A 20,800-nucleotide genomic window follows, 5' to 3' on the forward strand; every position below is an offset into this window, starting at 1 on the left:
TCATGTGCACCCATCACTCGGTCTTTAAATTCTAATTAGAGATACAACATTAGCAAAAACCATAGAGGTATGCTTGGACAAGATAAGGGGACTCTTTAGAACTCTGTTCCTCCCCAACACACTCACAAGCCACATTTCCCTTTTCATACATCTCAAAACCTTATTCATACATCTCAAATAAGGCTCACCTGTGCAGCTGAGGAAACTGAGACACAGAGAAATGTTCACTAGGTAGGTTGATTAGAGAGCCAAAAGCACTCAGTGTGATGCATGAGCCACCAGATCTGCTCTCCAACATATTAATTTTTACTATCAACGCTTGTATTTCTTCTCTGAGAAAAGAATTGGTGTGAAACACCACCAGAGCAGAACCAAGCAAACCCATTAAAAGAGATACCATAAGACCTTAGCCAAAGTGTACATGAATGTTGAGTTCTAGGTGCAAAGCAGGCGTTACAATTACCCAAATCTTTCTGCAAATCTCTCTCTGTAGTCATAGACTGTTCCTGTGTCAGTCTGCCACTGCCTCATCCTGCTGTGACCTGGCCTAATCATGCAGTTTCTGAGATTTACTTATTTCCACCCACCAGGGACATAAACAGTACAAAAACGTGCACACACAAAGCTGGGTAAACCAGCAGGCAAATCCTGCTCTGAGCCTAAGAGGCTGCAGCCAGGGCAGGAGCGTAGCAGGTGTGCTGCTGCAATTCACTCAGTGTCGCAGCCCGAGACTGGTGGGACACATCACAGAGGGCAGAAACACCTTCCCACACGGACACAGAGTTTAAGATTTTCTATCAGAAGGCACTAGGATAAGGCTGTTCCATAACTGTACTTCCCCAAAGGAACCGAAGCAACGTTGTAGGTCCTCAGACATAATACCAAGATGATCTTTTATTGTCTAAAAGCTCTTTCAGCTGGTCAGAGCCTTATCAACTGCATCGGCACTGGCAATAACCTAGAGGTCTTGAAGAGAGGTTCCTATATACATAAACTACCTGTCACTCCTGGACCACAGCAGTTGAAGCAGAAAAATCACAGGTTGCGTGCACAGTGCTATTCTGCTGGCCGTTTCCAAGCAGTACAGTAGAACTGGGTCTGTGCACAGGAACTAGTAAGTAGTTAAATATAAAAATAGAGCTTTATGAATACCAAAACAACATGACAAGGCTCTGAAATATCTAACTTAGATAAGAACTGTATTTTTCAGTTAGAGAACTGCAGGGAAATTATTTTTCAAAGCCTGAAATAATCCATGACATACAGTAACAACACAAGAGAAAGGGGGAAGATTTTCTAGTACGCACTTAAGTTTGCAAGATTGTCATTCCAGTGTATTACAGTTCATTTTGCACATTACAGTTCTCTCTTAGAAAAAGCACAGTTGCAGCAGCATATTTTCTTCTTTACACTGAAGACTCGTACAAAATTATTATTCTCAAGTAAGTCTCAAAAACTGAAGAGTGGATTCTGGAGTGTGACTGAACAGAGACTAATTTTGCATCCACAGAATGCCATGTCCATGCAGTACCACTAAAAGAAAAAGGTATTACAGTAGGAATTCTTGTATATTGTATATATTCCAGTCAAAATTCTTGTATGTTGTATGTATTCCAGTCTGTTTATCATTTTGGCTGACTCAGTACCTCACATTACTCAAAAAAATCCATTTGAAATTTCTTAATATTTTGGAAGATACAATTTATACTTTCATCTCTGTTCTCTTGCCTTTCTGCAAGTGGTTTTACCTCCAAATGGCTATTCAATATTAAAAAGCACCTAGACGTCATTTCAAGTTCAAATAGCTGAGTATTGTTAAAGTAGTTGCATCTCTCCTCTTCAGTATATGCTTGCTATTCATATTGATTATACCCATTCAGGAAATGAGACACAAAATTCATTCATCCCTGGCAGCGGTGTTCTGTTATTAAAACCATGCAATCCACTGAGACATTGGTACCTGTAGCTCAGCACATCTTTTCTGCAAAGCTCCTTAAGAAAAGCGTTGTGTTTGTCTGCAATGAATGCTCTGATGTCAGTTTTCAAGAGCTGATTTCCTTGGCTCAAACTTTTCCCTTCGGAGGAGCTTTAATTCTTTCAGTTCTTGTGGCAGTAAACTCTGGTCCACACCAGGAGTCAGCTTGTAATTTAAAGGAGATTCAATATAACCGTTTCTGTATAGACAGACCCGCTTGCAGAATTCAAAGGTGCTAAACATAACACCAAAGTATGGGACAATCTGATAAAAAAGACAAAGCAACATAAAAAAAAGCAATATCAGAGTCACTAGTAACATTCTTAGCTTAGATAGATGTTTTAAGAAAGGAAACTTCTGGGACTTCTGATCTGCTAATTAAGTTGTGCTCATTTATATAAAATCGGAGTCTCACCTCAAACTCGGTTGGCACCCGCAGCATGCTAGAAATAGGAATTTATTATCGCTACCTAACTAATTACAACAATATTGTGAGGAACAAGGGCTATCGTTATCACAACTTGTCAAATACCTAAGCAAATCCTCACACGAAATGTGGGATTTAGTTTACATACAGCAGAGTGACTTAATGATTTTCTTCTTTTGCCCCGTGCAGAATCAAAGAGATCTGGTGCCACGTAGCTTTATACCAGCCAAGGCAGGGCCAGGCACAGGCAGGCCATCGCTATCAGTCACGTTGTCACCCAGGTACCACTCACTAGCAGTAATACTCCATGTAGGTAAGCCTCTCTGCAGCGCTAGAAAATGTAGTTATGTAAACTAAACTACCTTCTGTTTAAGCTACTGAGCTTTATTTCATGCTTTCAACTCAGCGAGGGCCGTAGTAACTGATCTGCGTGCGCTAAATAGCGCTACTTTTGACTTCTGGGGACGTGGCTTATCCAAGTACCATTTTCTTTAGAGCTCGGTACAACGTGTCAAATTACTGCAGCTCAAATGAGAAGCAGAACTTGTTTAGGTGTTGTAGGTGGATCACTAGCAATTCCCCACCTATACCCCAACTTGTGTGTTAGCACCACTCCCTTCTCTAAGGACATTCAAACAAACTTGTAAGGTTGGCTTCTGGATGTTATTGCTTTCATTTGCAGAAATATGACTAAACCAAGTTCCAAAGCTGGTTTATAACCTGCCTGAGGTTATACTCGTTCTGTCACAGACTCCTGTCTATAAGCTGCTAATAAGTATGGAGGCATGTCATAAACTTTATAACCCAAACTGCCCAAAAGCGTGTCTTGATTGCTTCAGGGTAGTCTTTGTTTGGGATGAAAGCAAAACCTCACCTTGAGCAGACTGGGTGTGAGTCCACTCCAAAGTCCAAGCACACCTTTGTTCTTCACAGTTTGCCGGAAACAGTCAGTCATGCCAGTGAAGTGGACATCAACTGCTCCATAGTGGGGAAGCCAAGGACTCTGGGCCTGGTTGAGAGACACCCATCGGGATTTAGAACCACCAAAAGAAAACCAAAGTAATTAACGATAATTATTTTCTCCATTCTGGAACACATGCCAGGTTTCAACAGACTGGATTCTTCCATCAACCCAAAAGAATCAGCTAATTTGTCTTGAAATACAAACTCAAAAGTGAAGGAATTTACTCTCTGACAGGTACTAAAGAGCAATAATTTCACACAAAACTTCCTTCTGTCCCATGCCACTGCTAGAAATAAATCCCACCCTTGTGAAGGCACAACATCCAAACCAGAGCTGCATTACACATCAGCCCCTGGCTGCCAGCGGCTCAGGGCAGAGGAGAGGTGTTTCACACCAGCACCTACAAGAAGAAACCTTGAGGCTAGTCCCAAATGCCACTTTGCCTTCCTGTACTGACCAAAAAGAAGAGCACATGGACTTCATTCTGGCTGCTGAGGTTGCGTCCACACTGCAGCAAGAAGGGCAAATTGTACTACAGGTTGAGTAGCCACAGCACAGCAGAAACAGAAGAACAGAGGTTTTGGCTTAGGCTGTACAAGCACACCAAGGGCTGCAGGTGAGCAGCTGGTGCTCGTGCTCCCCTCATCTTTGATCTGGACTGGTTAAAGTTAGCTTGGCAACATCCTGCTGGACTGCAGCTACATTTCCAACTGCAGCAGAGGCAGTGTCTGTTCACAGAGAGGAAGTGCAGTGGGTCATTTTTAACAGCAAAATCCTTCCTTCATTAATCTCCTACTGCGTTAGCACAGACAGGATAACCTGACCTTGAATAATCCCATCCCCATCCATCTGTGCACATGCAGCCATGGTTTTATTTTGCATCGGCCAAACAAGGTTTCATTCAAACGCATGACAAGCGGCACCTCTCAGTCAGAATGTGTGGGGACCCCAGGACACAGGGAGATGACTTGCACGTGCAAGCTGATCACCACAGGGCACATGTCCGATGTAAAAGGGACTTGTACAGTTAATTGATTGGTGAATATGGATATAATTATCCCCTCACTGACTTGAAACACCATGTGGTGCAGCATTTTCCCCCTCCTTGGCCTTCTGAGAGCTGCTAAGCCTACAGCAAGTCCCTCATAAACCAGCAAGTGGTGATGACATTTTCTAGATGCCTCAGTGATCACATTTCAAATACTTGGCAACTGAGATGTTGGAAATGGAAACAGATCAAAACTTGCACTCCATGTACAAAATAAATTGCTAATCATAGTTTTAATGCTGCTGCAGCCCTTGCATTACTAGAAAGTCTACTGCTAAAATTTAGCTAACGACCCCCCCCATCACCCTGGACACTAACAGCATAGTCTTCTTTATCTACGAAAAAAAAATCACATATAATAAATAAAAAATAAATAAATTTTCAAGCCTTAATCCACAGGACTGGAGAAACTCCTGCACAAAGGCTCTCATGACTGCACTGCAGAAGATGCTGAGAGCTGCAGCTGAGACTTCAGGGACCAGTTCCACTAAGAATAGTAGTATTAGCACCAGGGAGGTTTAAAAGAGCACCCGAATGACGCATTCTTAAAAATGCAACAGCAGCCATAAGAGAGCTGGATTCAAATCCCTGATCTGCTTTCTGGACCATCAGCCAGTTTCAGCAAGCTTTTCTGGCACAGGGAGTTCCAGGCAGCCAAGCAGGGAAGCAGGACATGTTTCTAAAGCGATTCAGGAAAGCAGGAACGCTGTTAACACGTGATTCCCTTCCTTTTTAAGTCTCTCTGTGGTAGGCAGGGCATGACCTGCCAGAGTTAACTGTATGAGTATGACTTAATCCCCTTCATTACTGCATCCATTGCAAAGGCCCATATCAAAGTGTTTTGGTTACCATACTCCTGCCTACAACACCAGGACAGGCAACGAGCACACTGCAAGTTTCAGTAAGGTTCTGCATGCAGTAAACATCCAGAATATAGTTAAAGAAGAACAGGTCAGTCAAACCCCCAGATCTCTAATTTGCCCACAGACACTGACCTCTCAAGAGATTTACTGAAAGATTATTTATAGGGTTCATTCACCAGGGTTACAGCCACTTCCAAGATTTCAGTCTGTGTGCTGAAGTATGCTTCGCCAGTCTTTCTGCTTTACAGGAGCAGTAAGTATCTGAAACCCTAGACATAGTATTTAATTAAGAATTGTCCACAGTATCTCAGAATCACCTACGGCAAAAGGCAAGCCAAAAACTCTACCAGTGCATAGTTAGAACTTCAGTGTTTTGGAACAGAGTTTAAATAAAGTTAAAATGTATTAAAAAAATAGGAAGGCATTTTGTTTGGCACTGCTTTTAATGAAAAAATAGCTGTGGGTGGCTCTGCATCATCTAAGCATGTCTACACCACCTCACAACCTCTGCGCCAGAGCCAGAAGATGGAAGTAACCAAACAGATCAAACAAGTTTCTCTACCTTTTTCCCAGAAACCTATTCTGATATCCAAATCAAGTAGCTAATCTCATACCAAAAAGGTCAAGTTTATGACAGAGACATTTCATGCCATGCACCTTGAAGCAGCTTGAATTCCTTTCTTTCCCCCCATCCTTGAGACTATGGGCTGCTGCATGGAAACCTGTTTGTTATGAACATTTGTAAAGACCTCCTCCCTTCCCAGTTACAGCTGCCTTGTACTGCGGAAGGCAGGAGATACGGTACAGCTCACTGCGCTGGTAACAGTGCCAAGTTCTTAGTCACAGTAGTAGTGGGGTTAAGTTGCTAATCTTTTTACCTCTGATGGAGGATGGGTTCTCTAAATGATTAAAGCACATCAGATGTATAATTGGCTCCATCTGCTCTCTCACAAACACAGTCTTTCAGTATTCAGAGGCCACCAAGTCTACTAAGTCGCTGTGATATGTTCCCAAAGTTAGGACTCTGTTCTATGCCAACAACATAACCCAAGAAAGGCAGGTATGCATAAAGAAAACAAACCTGCACTCACATTGTTTATATAAACAATATATTTAAAAAATATATTTAACAGTTAAATTGAGTTTTGTCATGATTAACTGTTAAAGCTAATTGTTACTTGGACACCCTTCAGACACCATCTCTCCCATTGTCAGCATCATCAGGTGACTGTCAGAACTACATAGTTCTACTTTAGAAACTAAACTTACGGACCCTTCTAAAGATTTCCCCTTCAATGACCTCCACCAGCCCTTCTCCTCCTCCTCTCAGACTTGGAGGATGGATGCAGTTCACTGCAGCTGCAGTGGGAACTGCGCCCATCAGAAGATCAATCACTCCCATCTTTCCAAGTCTCACAGTAGCCTCACGGGGAACAAGCCAAGACCACCGCATCAGGAAATGGCAGATGCAGTGGTTTGGCCACTTGAGCCTGTGCCCAGAGCTGTTCAGATACTAAATTCCCACTCTGGTTTGCAACTATCCAAATTTACATGTATAAGACTCGGAAATACTTTGCTCCAAATTCACTTCCCCCTGCCACCCCACCTCCTTGTTCATCAAATTTCCTAGATGTACAAAGATTTGCCCTTTGTTTATTTTTTGAGTATGCAGCACTGTTGGCACAAAGTACGAAAGACCAACTAACAGTGAAGAGCTGCCACAAGCGGTATGCTATTCAAATGGTAGCTACAGTAACATTGCTTATTATTTATACATTTTTATATTTTTACCAGAATCAGGTGTTCCACACTTCTGATAAATTTTTAAAAGCAGCCCAGGAAGGCACTTTACAACACAGCTCAGGAGTTCATACTCTTAATCTGGAAGCTAAAATAAGAAGTCTTTGTAGTCTGGGTTAATAAGGACACATGCAAGAGGCAAGCGTAACTGTAGTTCAAAGGCAACTGAAGGACGAAGATGGCAGTTTTCTTTCAAGCTAATGCCACTACAATCAATAGAAATTTCTCAAGAGCAGGCTGAGTGCTTGAGAGTGTATTTGATTCCACTCAAATGAGAAAAAAAATAAAATGTAAATCAGTATTAATACTGGGGGAAAAAAACCCACATGGATTCTCTTGGGCTAATCAATCCTTTCTCCTCGAGGAGAGCCTTATGCAGTAGTCATGGTCTTTTCAGCGTCAGTGTTTTGGTAATGCTGATCCTTGGCTAATGTCCCATGAAGGCATTCAGGCACGTAGGAAAGTAAACCATGACAAGCTATCAGGAGGTGATCGGTTCCACAGCAGCAGAGCAGAGCGGCTGCCTTCCAGCTTCCTGCACTCTAGGAACACGCTGTCCTTTCCTCTGGAACCTGAACTGGGGCCAAATCACCTCGCCTTTCTGAGATCACTGGCACCGAATAAGCAAACCAGTTTTCTGCTTGCTCAAAAGTTTGACTCTGGGCCCTAAAAACATTATCGCCAGGTCTGTCGTACCCTGCGGCTTCATGGTTTGTTGGGAATCCCTCCCTTGTTACTAAACTTGAGCTTTCCTAACAGCTGCAGGATGAAGAAATCTTTGATAAGGAATATAGAAGTCTTTTTCCTCAAGGCAGCGCAAGCTCTTTGGATGGACACCTCTGGGTGGTTTCTAAATGCCTCATGACGGTTCAGCTTAACCCTTACAAAGCGGTAGTTTATTTAATGGTGCAAACCTCTAGGCAGTCTAGCTTGGTCCCACACTTCACACAGTGCATAGCAACACTGAATCTCCTTCTGTCTGTGTAGGAACTGAGTTGAAAATTAACATTTTAAGGGACTGGGGCTTTACAGAGGACATATTTCCCCTGTCCTTATGTGGATGAGGCAAGGAATTGCACCAAATCAAAATAAATGAGATATAAAAGAAGAGAGCGTCCCTAACATTTTAGCTCCTGTTCATGGAGCATTTTGCATAAAAAGGGCAGTGTGTTTTCCTGCTTTTCTTCGGCAGATCACTGTGTTGCAGGGCTAAGCTACTGCTGTAATCCACCTCAGAGCAAGTATTACATACTTACCACACCACAGCTCCTTGGATGAATGGGGTTAAAGACCACTAGACGCTGTACAAGCTGTCACAAAGCAAGTGACTGTTAGATCAGCCCAGTCCTGCTTCTGACTCTTAATTTATGATTTTCCTCCTCTTATCTAGTTTTTCTCCGGCATTGTTCAGTGTTTGAACCTCACAGGCAGTGAGTCTTCATTATTCCCTCCTGTGGAAGTCTATGGATCTGAGAGAAATGCCTCTGAGGCTTATTCATATGCAGAAAAGCAGATGTAGGCTGCTAGAGAAGTCAAAGCCCACGTTACTCCTTACTCTCGGTAGCTTTTTTTCAGGCATTGTCTCAACTGGTCTGAGCACTTCCCAAAGCAGTAGGGCACTATTCTGCCACAGAGAAAGTAATATAAAATATCTTCATAGCCGAATCATAGAATAACCAGGTTGGAAGAGACCCACCAGATCATTGAGTCCAACCATTCCTATCAAACACTAAACAAAATGCTGGTAGCTCAAAGCATTTAGACATCAGGAAAAAGAAAAGGAATCAAATCAGAATCTGATGTCTATTACCCATTTGCTAACAATCAAGGGAGCTGGGCTGGTTCCAAGTTCAAGTACCAACCAGGGCACGAGGTCCTCACTGATGCCTGAACTCGAGCAGCAAGGAGAAGAGGAGCATGAGATCAAAAGGAAGAAAAAGAACTCACACTGCAGCCTCCTCCACAGGTGAAATATTTTTGGAGTTTTGTCTCTATCTGTACACTTCTTTTCATAAAAAACTTCAAGGAAGGTACTATCTCTGAAACCTTCACTCCCCTGTCAAGTTCAGTTGAAGCTGGATAACAGGATCTTAAATTACTAGAGGCAAGGACAGACAGCTAGCAACCATATAAGCCTTACTTCCACAGGAAATCAGACTAAAAGTAGGAATATCGCTTCTTATTTGCTTCCACACTATGGAATTTGCCACTCTATCTGGTCAAATGGCTCCATCTCTGAAAATTTTGAAGGTTCAGGCTCCCATACCATTCACTATTAAAGGGTTTCCCTGCACAGAGACTTGGAGCACGTATGCTTTTGAGATGTCATGTGAACCACATGACCCAAAAATGATTTCTTATTTTTAAACCAGGTCATGACTCCAATAACTTCCATATTCTCAGCTGACAGGAACGCAGATCTCATGAACAGCAGGGACACCACAGCTCAGGAGCTTTCTGAGAATTCCTTGCCAGAACCAGCAACCACCTCCAATGACAGAGCACTTTGCAGGTTGCTCACGATTAAGCGATACAGGAGCACTGTCTCCTCATTTCAGTAGGGTGAAGGTGCCTTTCCAATATTTATCATTTTCTTTTCCAAAGCTTTGTTTATAATACAGCCACTTGTTTCTTACTAGACTGGCTTTTACCATGCAAGGAACATAATTAGGGGACTATTTAAACAGATACTTAAATAACAGTACTGCTTCTAAAGAGAGACTTCAGTATCCCCTTCACACTAGAAATGTGCCAACAGGGCACGAGACCACATTTACATTAAACAGGCAACCTTACAAAGGGAACAACTGCTTAGTTTTCTCCGGGTTACTAAAAACCCACATCATTTACAAAAAATTTCACACCTGCAGAGCATCCCGTGTTCCAAAGAACCAAAACCACCACAATAAAATCCCACTGCAGATTTATAGGCAGTCAAGGCTTGACCGATTCACTTTTGTCACTGAAGAGAGGCCACTTCTTAGGTTACAGGCAGCAATAGTCTACACTAACCAAGAACAGTGGGCCTGTTTGTTTAAATGGCAGTGGAGAGCATTCAAAGCCTGGATTTTAAAACAGGAAAATCACTCCTGAATGATGCTTTCTCCAGAGATACATCCTCACAACTTGAGGATGCTGAGCAGTCAACACAAAAAACATGCTGAATCCTGCAGTATACTAAAAGCATGTTTATTCTGTATTACAAGGTTTTGAGGATAAAGCCATCCCTGAATAACGTTTACTGGTGTAGGAGAGTTTCAGACGAGTTTTAGGTCACAAAAATTAAAACAAATTATACCAAAAAAAATACGGGGACAGGACTGAGGTTCTGCAAAGTTTGTCCATGTAAGCAGGGACGAAGCAACTGCGCAGTCAGTGGAGTATCTATAAAACTTTAGGGACATCTTTGTGCATTTTGCCTAACAGAACTGCCAGAGTCATAGGTCAATTTGTAATAAAGGCTGAGAAGTGCCAGCCCGGGGTATCCGAGCCTAACTTGGAGGGCCACGTGCATAGAGGCAAGTGCCAAACTTGGGTATTAGGTTTGCGCTGACCATTTGCATGTTTGCAGATTTTCAGTTCTACACATAGCCTGGTATTGGTGTCATTCTAATAATAATCTTCTGTATGGCATATAACAGCTCTAAATTAATCGTCCCTTACTGAAATGTCAGAGCTCAGTCTAAAATGCACTTATGAAGGTCACCATCGGCAAAATGATGCTGTGGGATAGTGGAGACACATCACCAGTGCTTCCCTTAGACCTAGACTCATTCACAGGCAGGTATTCCCCTGCTTTATGTGGAGAAAAAAAATTGTTCTTGTATGCAAGTCTGCAAGGTAAAAGTGCAGTACTGGAGTATCACGTACTGGATTAACAAAGAACATGATATTGTGAGGTAAGAAAGGAAAGCCAAGAGTAACAGTCAGAAGGATATAAAGAGCAGTAAGTTTTTCTTCAGAAATTGATAAGAATGAGTCAGGAAATCATTTGATATAGAACACTCCTTTGAACAACCCTCTCCTCCACTAATCCCATTCTACAGAAGCACAACAAAAGCCATATTTCCATGCTGAAACATGCATACAGTACCTCTTAATTCTCTAATATGCCAATCAGGAGCAAAGTGAAAAAGGGAAGACAAAGGAATAAAATTAGGATAAGCACAACATAAAGGACTCACATATTCAGCAAGACTCACTTATATTAATTAACATTTCTTTTAAAAAACATTAAAGTATATTTAGCACACATAGCATCTTTGTTAAAAAAAAAAGTAAACATGATAAAGATTATTCTAATAGAAAAGGGGAAAGAAGCCACGGGGTTACAGGGCAAATATGACATCATAAATCAACACTGAAACACAGGGGTAGAATTGTTCACTGACAGTCATCTCCCACTCCCACAGATGTCAGTGACAGAAGTTGCTGACATCAGAAGCGTAGGATTCAGGTATGTAAAATGAGAAAGGACAAAACAAAATTATTACAACTGAGATTAAAAATAACACCTTATCCTTCCTTCTAGAGTACAATTATTTTCTAGTCTGTGCAAACAATTCAAGCATTGGGTAGATGAGGACATGGACGAAGCTAACGCATCCAGGACTGCCAAATGCATCAGATAAATGTCTGAACTTGATGCTCTGGTCTCAGAGTTGTACTGTATCCCAGCATCTCAGAGGAGACAGCCTTGTGTCTTAATTGCTCAGTTTTTGATGCTCCTGAGACTGCCTTACAACTCCCTGGTTCCCCATCACGACTAGAAAAGTTGTCTTTGGCAATATACTACTTCTGTCTGCCAGACCAGTGGGACAGAAGGCAGAGAAAAGAAGATGATTCAATATCAACACCCATAGCATCTTGAAGCTCTGTTTTCCCCTTCTTTGTTCTCCCTCTTCCTAAGTAATTTCATATGACAGCTCTTCTGGGGCTGATTGAGACATTTCTCTCTTCTGAGCACCACCCTGTAAACGGAACAGGCCAACAAGCGAGCACAAAGCGGACCTAATCCATGCAAGGCAGGGCCATACCCTGGTGCTAACTGTGAAAAACAAACTTCTTGGATGACCTTACCTGAGTTACAGTGAGCTCTTAGTATCAGCCTGAGTGTGATTTTCAACAGGTCCCTTTTCTGGACAAGCCCCTGTGAGTTACATCAGCTTCAGTACCAAACGAATTATGGGCTTTCACACAAAGGCAGTTACTTTGCCTGAAACACCTTTGCCTTATCCTGTCTTCAGAACAAATCACTGAACAGAAGGCATCTCTCTAAGCTTGGGAAATCACTACTTAGCCGTTTCAATGCTTCTACAAGAAAAAAAAACTTCTGTGTTGTTGAGCCTGTTTTCCATCCAAAGTGGTTTTAGCGTATCAATTTCCTACATACTTAGGAAATAAATCCATTTCCTTTCTTACTCTATAAGTGCAAATCAGATGTTAAGCATCCCTCTGGTGAAACAGTACAGCCTAGTGGCAGGAAAATGAAAGATGAGCCTGTTCCACTTCCCTACATGTCAAGACAAAGCTGGACACAGAACTTAACATCAAACCAGTTACAACTGAAGATTACTTCTGAACTGGTTAGAAACTGTATATTCAAGTAACTAATGTGTCGAAGGAAGACATTAAAGGAGAAACAGCACAGTAAATCTGCTTCCCCACCCCTCTTCATTCTATAGGGCAACAGTACTGCTGTGAGCCTAAGGATATAAAGAAAAAGACTTGTAAGGAGTAACTGCATTTCTTAGATTCACTGACAGAGCTGGAAAAACTTATCAAGTTTTCACGCTGAGATCATCCTTCTCATCAGAGATATTTTATGAGATACTTGATGAAAGGCTTCAGCTTAAAGCTTGACTTCTGGACACATCAGCTATGTGAGCTTGTCCAATAACAGACATTATTTCTGCTGAGTTTCTCTGTTATGAGATTGAGAGAAAGCAATGAAGGATTCTGTACCACTGAATTTGAGCCCTGTCTGAAAAAGGGAACCTGGGGAGCAGGAGAGGGGAACTCACAGTTTCACTGTCATTTTGGTAGCTTGTGACTTACCAGCCAGGCTACCGCTTGATGAGAGGGGAAGGGGACCTATATAATGCTGCCACACCACATGCTGCTTTTTTTTTTTTTGTGTGTGGATCACAAAAGCTTCCCACAAATCTGCAGTCTCAAGAACCAGGCTGAAAGGACACACTCATATGCCCCTGTCAGAGAGCCATCAGACGATGACAGATACTGTCGCTCTAACAATAAAGTTAGGGAAGTTCTAACGAAAGCCAACACCATCAAATGAATTGTGTTACTGAGGTGGAAGCTGTGAGGTAGTGGTTGTTCTGTGGTTGGGTTGTTTTTGGTTGGTTTTTTTTTTTAGATCATTACTATACTTTTTAGGAGAAAAGATAAGCAGAATAATGTAAAATGATATACTAACTTGATAGAGTAACTCTCATATTACTGATGCTGCAGGAAAGCAGCAGTACCAGCAACTGGGAAGTCACTTGTTAACCAGAGGAGTCAGAAATAAGAACAAGGCTAGTTCTCACCCTTCGGACATAACACCTGCTGTGTGGATTTCTTGTGGTTGCCAGTACACAGGTCAGGCATAAGCGGCAGGCATTCAGGCTCTGAAAATGACGTGACTCTTGGTCATTGTGTCTGACACTGAGGGGACCGAATGCCTGTGTTTGACAGGTTTGCCAATTCTGAACTGTGAGAATTTGATGGAATTGCTATGAAAAGGACAAAAACAAAGCTAAAGACAAAAGAGTCTGAGGGTATACCTATGTCCCATAGTAGTACCTGAACCCACCTTAAGAAGCATAACTTGTAACAACACTTTAAAACATTAAAAAACAAAACAAACACCCCTAAACCAACCTAAGACAAAGCCTCTGTAGCTTCCTGGTAAGAGAAATGAAATGGTACTCGTGATCCTAGTCTTGTCCCAGCCTCCTGCAATAAGCACTTATAACAAAGAACTAGTAACGTGAATGTACCTGCATCTTCCTCTTGACAGTCTCAAAGGGGAAAGAAAGTGTCTGTGCCACACCAGCTGCAACACAGCCGTTTATGAAGTTCTGAAGAGGAGTGAAATGAACTATGGGTTCTCGCCAGATTTTGTCCAGATTGATGTAAACAAAGAATGAGCCTGCAGAAAATGGGATAGCACCTAGAAAGTAAACCAGACAAGATTATTTCAACACACTATACACTACTAAAACAGAGCTGCTCATCACATAACCTAGAAAAATAGGATGAGCTACTGCCAGTTTACACCTCACACTGCTCAAACCGTATCAGCACTTTCAAGAACTTTACTTTGCAGTCCCTGCTTTACTACCAAACACCCATATTGTAGCATCTAGATGTGATGAAATGCTATGCACTTAGTCGTAATTAGAAGCAATAAAGCTGCAGCAGAAGTTATCAGCATCGTTGTGCATTGTAAATCTACATACTTTCTACAGGACAACATTACTACTCGCCTTTGAAATCCAGCAAGCAACTGAATGCTCTACACAGCTGCAATAAACAATATGCAATGGGACAATTTCCCTCCATTATTATTTTACCTAATATAGCTGGTGAAACACCACGGTAGAGTGCAAGGAGTCCTTCTTGATGATAAATTTTGTAAAAAGCATGAAGAATTCCTTCATAAGATGGTTCCAGCCGGTTCTGCACAATAAGCCGCGTTTTAATGACGTCAGTGGGATAAGTCACGACGGTTGCCACCATGCCGGCCAGACTCCCTGCCATGATGGCTCTCCAGTGGGAAATGTGACCCAGCTCATCCGTGAAAAGTATAACCAGTCTAGAGTAAACACATAAAAGTGGCGTTACTGACAGTACGAACAAAACACATGAAAAACTAAGGCAGATTATTCTCAACGTAATTGTTCTTCTGCCCACAAGCCCCTTCAGCAGCAGGAACTGAAACTTTAACATGTATTCCCTCCAGGTCTGTGCTACGTATAACACCACGCAAGCATCAGAACCTCTGTGAAGCAGAACACGTGAACAGGCAAATACAAGCAGAGTCCAAACAATGGAACCCAGAGAGATTTTAGGTAAATCCACGCTGCACAGAAGTGCAGAAATGCAAAAGTTATAGCTAACAACTAAGTCAGGGACTGGACTACAGAACACTGCAAATGCAATTTGCTTTGATTTTAGCGTCACTGAAGCAAAATACTTCAGTACGCAAAAATGCTTGTTGAGAGGCAGCTGGTAGCTCTACCTGCAGCACAATTCCTAGCACAGACTGAGCTCACATCACTTAAGTTCTGGCACCGTCCTGGAGGTCCAGAGCACCAATTCAACAATGAAAAAAAATCTTCAAAGATACAGAGACTAATTGTTCAAATTATTTAATTGCTTGCTTTTCAAGATGCTTTTAAAGTCATTTTTGACCACTGAATCCTCATTTACATTTCCACCTACAGTATGAACACTACCATGACTTAAAATGCCTGCAAGAAATTCTCTGATCATCAGTTAGAGAGACTGGTCCACTCTAACCACCTGAAGTTATCACATAAGAAGAAATACATAGATAATGTCATCACAGGCTTTCTGAGAACAACTGAACGTTTTTCTGTTGTTTATGTTGGGTCAGAAAGGTCCACAGGTTACTTCTCTAGAGAAGACTTCTGTCCAGGCAGTTATTCTCAGGAGCTTAAGCTTAAATTTGACATTTTGAAATTGAAGCTCAAAGTTTTAAAGGTTAACCTACAACTCATGCATTTGTGATGCACGGAAGGACTTTCCTATGTGTGCAGGGCATATATCAGGGACAAGTGTCATGGAAGGAGCAGGAAAGAAGTAAAAAGAGAGAAGAAACATAGTTGGAGGTAAGGAAACTTATTATTCTATTTTGGAAGCATTAACTAAACTACCTGAACGGCAGATTTACATTTAAACTACACAGTGTTACCACATCCAAAATGAAATAATGTTCAAATATTTACAAGTCCCTGCTTGCTCAGTTGATGCTTTTTCACATGAGCATTTTCTACTGCATAACAGATCATCTGTTTCTCTCATATCCTGGAGAGAGCACAGAGCAGAAAGACTAGCCAAGCAGAAGTGAAAGGGCATTCATTTTTTTTTTCTTTTTGCGTGTCTTGTACAGTCCCTAAAGCAACACAGCCTCATTTTCCTGTGCATGCATGAATGCGTGGGGAGCGTGTTGGGGTGTCTCTAGGGCACTACCAACTTAAAAGGGCCACGGAAAGAAAGAGTCTGCGCACACTAACCGCAGACGTGGAGTCAGCTAAACCTCCCCTGCCCCAGCCAACCATGCCCAGCTCAGGTCCTTTGGCAGCTAGCATGGCTGTTTACTTAAGTTACCATGTAATGTTTCTGGGTTTGTGCTTCTCGCACCCTTTTCCCACTAGAAAATACACTAAAAATCCCCAAATAACCTATCGATACGTGTAGGCAGCTTTTATTTCATCTCCTTGTAGCCTGCTTCCACTTGTAATTCAAAAGAGCACCCTGTGCAAACGAAAGACAAAATCATTGAATCATAGAATCACCATCATCGGATCATCGAGTCCAACCATTCCTATCAAATACTTTGCAAAGGGAATACACCGTTTCAAGATGAATAAGCAAACGTTGTGCTCAAAATCAACTGATGCAATGCACTCACTCTTCTGGGAACTGAAAATTACATATAAATCACCGTTTCTGCCTTCCCACTGCTATCACCTCTCTCCTTGTTTGGCCACCACCCGCATTACAAGCAGAAGGACGTAACACAGCTGCCCAGCCCTGGGTCGCTCCATCTATCGGCTCCCGAAAGGTGCAGGAGGAGGTGGGAAGATGACTCTTGCTCAGCAGGATGAATGACAAACCCCAGCTCGCTCGGGTGAGAGGCACCGCGGGCCGGATTGGGCAGCACAGCCTGAGCCCATGCTTCTCCCCACCCAGCGCAGCCACGAACTGGAATAACCCATCGCCCGGCTGGGTGGAAATGTCACACCATGCACACAGCTGACCTCAGGGAAAAAAAAAAAAGAGAAAGAAGGAAACCCAACCCTCAGAGTGGCAAAACATGCTGGTGCGTGCCAGCCGTCAGGCACTCCCTTGGGAGGCTGAGAGATTGCTCTCTACAACTACCTGAAAGGAGGTTGTGGAGAGGAGGGTGCTGGGCTCTTCTCCCAAGTGACAGGGGACAGGACAAGAGGGAATGGCCTCAAGCTCCACCAGGGGAGGTTTAGGCTGGACATTAGGAAAATATTCTTCACAGAAAGGGTCATTGGGCACTGGCAGAGGCTGCCCAGGGAGGGGGTTGAGTCACCTTCCCTGGAGGTGTTTAAGGCACGGGTGGACGAGGTGCTAAGGGACATGGTTTAGTGTTTGATAGGAATGGTTGGACTCGATGATCCGGTGGGTCTCTTCCAACCTGGTTATTCTATGATTTGGGAAGCAAAGGGGGATCCTAGGAAAGAGCTCAGGCAGCACAACTCCTGCTGATGGAGCCTTCCAGCGCTCACCTGAATGCAACACCTGCCTGTCACCCTAAACAAGGTCTGACAACACCTGGTGCCACGTACCGACTGCAAAGCTGGCTGACTTTGCATAACGACTGCTACATAACATGGTAAAAGAGTTGAACCGGGATTTTGTGGTTGTTTTTTCCGATACAGACATAAGCGCGTAAATGAATAAAAGGAACCAGTTCTTTGATACAGATGTAAGGGTATAAATGAATAAAATAAACTGACCGCAAAGAACAGGCGCTGCAGCCACATCTGTAGCTGCGATAAGTTCTCTCCTAAAGCAATCTAGGAGATTTAAGACACAAGGACCCTGCTGAGGAGCAGCCACTGCCCCGGTACCGGCACCGGCAGAAGGGACACCAGCCCTGACGGTGCTAAACCCCTCCCGGTCCCCTCTCCTCCCGGTGCCCATCCCATCCCCTTCCCGGTGCCCCCCACCTCCTCCCGGCGCTCCCACACCACCACCAGCCCCCTCGGTTTCGCCCTCCTCGTCCCCGGTGCCCCCCCCTCCTCGGTTTCGCCCTCCTCCTCCCCGGTGCCCGGCTCACCGGCGGGTGGCGGCGAGCTGCAGGGCGCTGTAGGGGCAGAGGCGGAGGCAGGCGGTGAGGTTTCCCTTCCAGAGCGCCCGCAGGCCCTCGTCGCGGCACAGCCCGGCGGCGGCCCGGCGCAGCCCCCGCCGGCCCCGCGGGGCCCCGACCTGCGCCAGCACCGACAGCAGCTCCAGCGGCGCCGTCAGGCTCAGGCTCAGCGCGCCCGCCAGCGCCGCGCAGCACAGCCGCTGCGCCGCCGTCACCCGCCCGTCCCGCCGCCACGTCGCCATGGCCCGAGGCGCGGCGGCGGCGGCGGAACGGAGCCCGGCGGCACCGCCGCCCGCCCGGCGGGGACCGCCCCGGCCGGGACCGACCGCACCCGCCCCGCCCCGAACGGCCGCGCCCCGCCGGCCACGGCCCCGCCTCGGTCCCATTGGACCCGTCCTCGTTGGCCACGCCCACTAGCTTCATCCCCATTGCTCGTGCCCCTGTTAGTCCAGCCCACCATCCTGACCACGCCCCCTCTAAACACGCACCGCCCTCCCCATTGGTCGTGCCCTCATTGATCCCGCCCGTTATCATTGGCCACGCCCCCCTCCCTCCTTAGACTCATAGAATCACCAGGTTGGAAAGGAACCGCCGGATCATCGAGTCCAACCGTTCCATCAAACGCTAAACCACGTCCCTCAGCACCTCGTCCACCCGTGCCTTCAACACCTCCAGGGAAGGTGAATCAACCCCCTCCCTGGGCAGCCTCTGCCAGTGCCCAATGACCCTTGCTGTGAAAAATTTCTTCGTTATGTCCAGCCTAAACCTCCCCTGGCGGAGCTTGAGGCCATTCCCTCTTGTCCTGTCCCCCGTCACTTGGGAGAAGAGGCCAGCTCCCTGCTCTCCACAACCTCCTTTCAGGGAGTTGTAGAGAGCAATGAGGTCTCCCCTCAGCCGCCTCTTCTCCAGGCTAAACACCCCCAGCTCTCTCAGCCGCTCCTCATAAGGCCTGTTCTCCAGCCCCCTCACCAGCTTTGTTGCTCTTCTCTGGACTCGCTCCAGAGCCTCAACATCCTTCTTGTGGTGAGGGGCCCAGAACTGAACACAGGATTCGAGGAGCGGTCTCACCCGTGCCGAGTCCAGAGGGAGAAGAACCTCCCTGGACTTGCTGGTCACGCCGTTTCTGATCCAAGCCAAGATGCCATTGGCCTTCTTGGCCCCCTGGGCCACTGCTGGCTCCTGTTCAGTCGCTGTCAACCAACACCCCCAGGTCCCTCTCCTCCAGGCAGTTTCCAGCCAGACTTCTCCTAGTCTGTAGCTCTGCTCAGGGTTGTTGTGCCCCAAGTGCAGGACCCGGCACTTGGCCTTGTTAAGCCTCCTGCCATTGGTCTCAGCCCAGCGGTCCAGCCTGTTCAGATCCCTTTGGAGCCTCCCGACCCTCCAGCAGATCAACGCTTCCACCCAGCTTGGTGTCATCCGCAAGCTTGCTAAGGGTGCCCTCAATGCCTTCACCCAGCTCATTGATAAAGACATCGAGAGCCGATTTGCCGTTATTTTCGGCCCCAGGGCCCCGCACAGCCCGGCTGCTCCCCCCGCCCCCCCCCCCTCACTCCCCGGCGCTGGGACCCAGCGGCGCCTCCAGCGCGGGGCGGGCCGGGGCCGGGGCCGCTGCCGCGCGCGCGCCGCGCTCCGCCCCCTCGTGTGGCGGGTGGCGCCGGGCGGCGGGGCCGGAGCGCGGTGAGGGCGGCGGCGCGGGGGGAGCGCGGCGGGCGGTGCCCTGGGCCCGGGGTCGGGGGGGGAGGAGCCGAGGGTCTCGGTGCTGTTGAGCTGCCCCGAGGGGCACAGGGGCCGCACCGGGGGCGGGGTGGGGGGGTTCCTTGTCCCCACCGCGGAGGAGCCGCGGCTTGGAAGCGCCGCTGCTTTGCGGGGATGGTGCGTGGGTTCACGTTGCTCAGGGCGAGCCGCGTCAGCGGGCCCCGTGTGTCGGAAAGGTGTTTAAAGCTCTTATTTAAACTTCGAATCACAGAACGGTTTGGGTTGGAAGGTGATCCGAGGGCTGGAGCGCCTCCCGTGCCAGGACAGGCTGGGAGAGGTGGGTTTGTGCAGCCTGGAGGAGAGAAGGCTCCGAGGAGACCTTAAGCGACCTCCTAGCACCTGAAGGGGCCCTTAAAAAGCTGGGGAGGGGCTGTTTACAAAGGCTTGTGGCGATGGACGAGGGGCAATGGGGATTAACTGGAGAGGGGCAGATTTAGGCTAGATATAAGGAGGATTTTATTCACTCAGAGGGTGATGAGGCACTGGAACAGGTTGCCCGGGGAAGCTGTGGCTGCCCCATCCCTGGAGGTGTTCAAGGCCAGGCTGATGGGGCCTTGGGCAGCCTGATCCAGTGGGAGGTGTTCCTGGGGTTGGAACTGTATGAGCTTTAAGGTCCCTTCCAACCCGAATTATTCTACGAGTCTATGACCTTGAAGCCCATCCAGTTCCACCCCTTGCCAGGGGCAGAGACAGCTCCTACAGACCAGGCTGCTTCAGGCTTCATCCAACTTGGCCTTGGACACCTCCAGGGATGGTGCAGACACAACCTGGCACTAAAAAATAGGCTTAAAGGAGTTAATTTGCTGTGTATGGCACTGACCAAATTACTGCTGTGAGTGGGTTTGGGATTCGCGTGCTTTCCATTGGACAGCGATA

At 45.8% G+C, this 20,800-nt stretch overlaps 1 protein-coding gene across 1 annotated transcript; it reads right to left on the reverse strand.

The window, feature by feature from the left end:
- Positions 1-876: 876 nt before the first annotated feature.
- SLC25A43 (solute carrier family 25 member 43) lies at positions 877-18,460 on the reverse strand. The gene is made up of 5 exons (XM_069867586.1): positions 18,140-18,460; positions 14,655-14,896; positions 14,079-14,251; positions 3,277-3,411; positions 877-2,239 (listed from the first exon to the last, which is right to left on the reverse strand). The coding sequence occupies exons 1-5, from the start codon at positions 18,409-18,411 to the stop codon at positions 2,036-2,038; spliced, it is 1,026 nt and encodes a 341-aa protein (XP_069723687.1). The 5' UTR covers positions 18,412-18,460; the 3' UTR covers positions 877-2,035.
- Between the last annotated feature and the right edge of the window lie 2,340 nt (positions 18,461-20,800).

Source organism: Phaenicophaeus curvirostris, chromosome 13 (assembly GCF_032191515.1).
Source record: "Phaenicophaeus curvirostris isolate KB17595 chromosome 13, BPBGC_Pcur_1.0, whole genome shotgun sequence".
Taxonomy (NCBI): Eukaryota; Metazoa; Chordata; class Aves; order Cuculiformes; family Cuculidae; genus Phaenicophaeus; species Phaenicophaeus curvirostris.

Coding starts and splice junctions, on each gene's coding strand:
- SLC25A43 (XM_069867586.1), bottom strand. CDS start 18,411: ATGGCGACGTGGCGGCGGGACGGGCGGGTGACGGCGGCGCAGCGGCTG. Junction 14,897..18,139: donor CAGCTCGCCGCCACCCGCCG/GTGAGCCGGGCA, acceptor TGTTTACTCTAG/ACTGGTTATACTTTTCACGG. Junction 3,412..14,078: donor CTGTCAAGAGGAAGATGCAG/GTACATTCACGT, acceptor TCTCTCAACCAG/GCCCAGAGTCCTTGGCTTCC.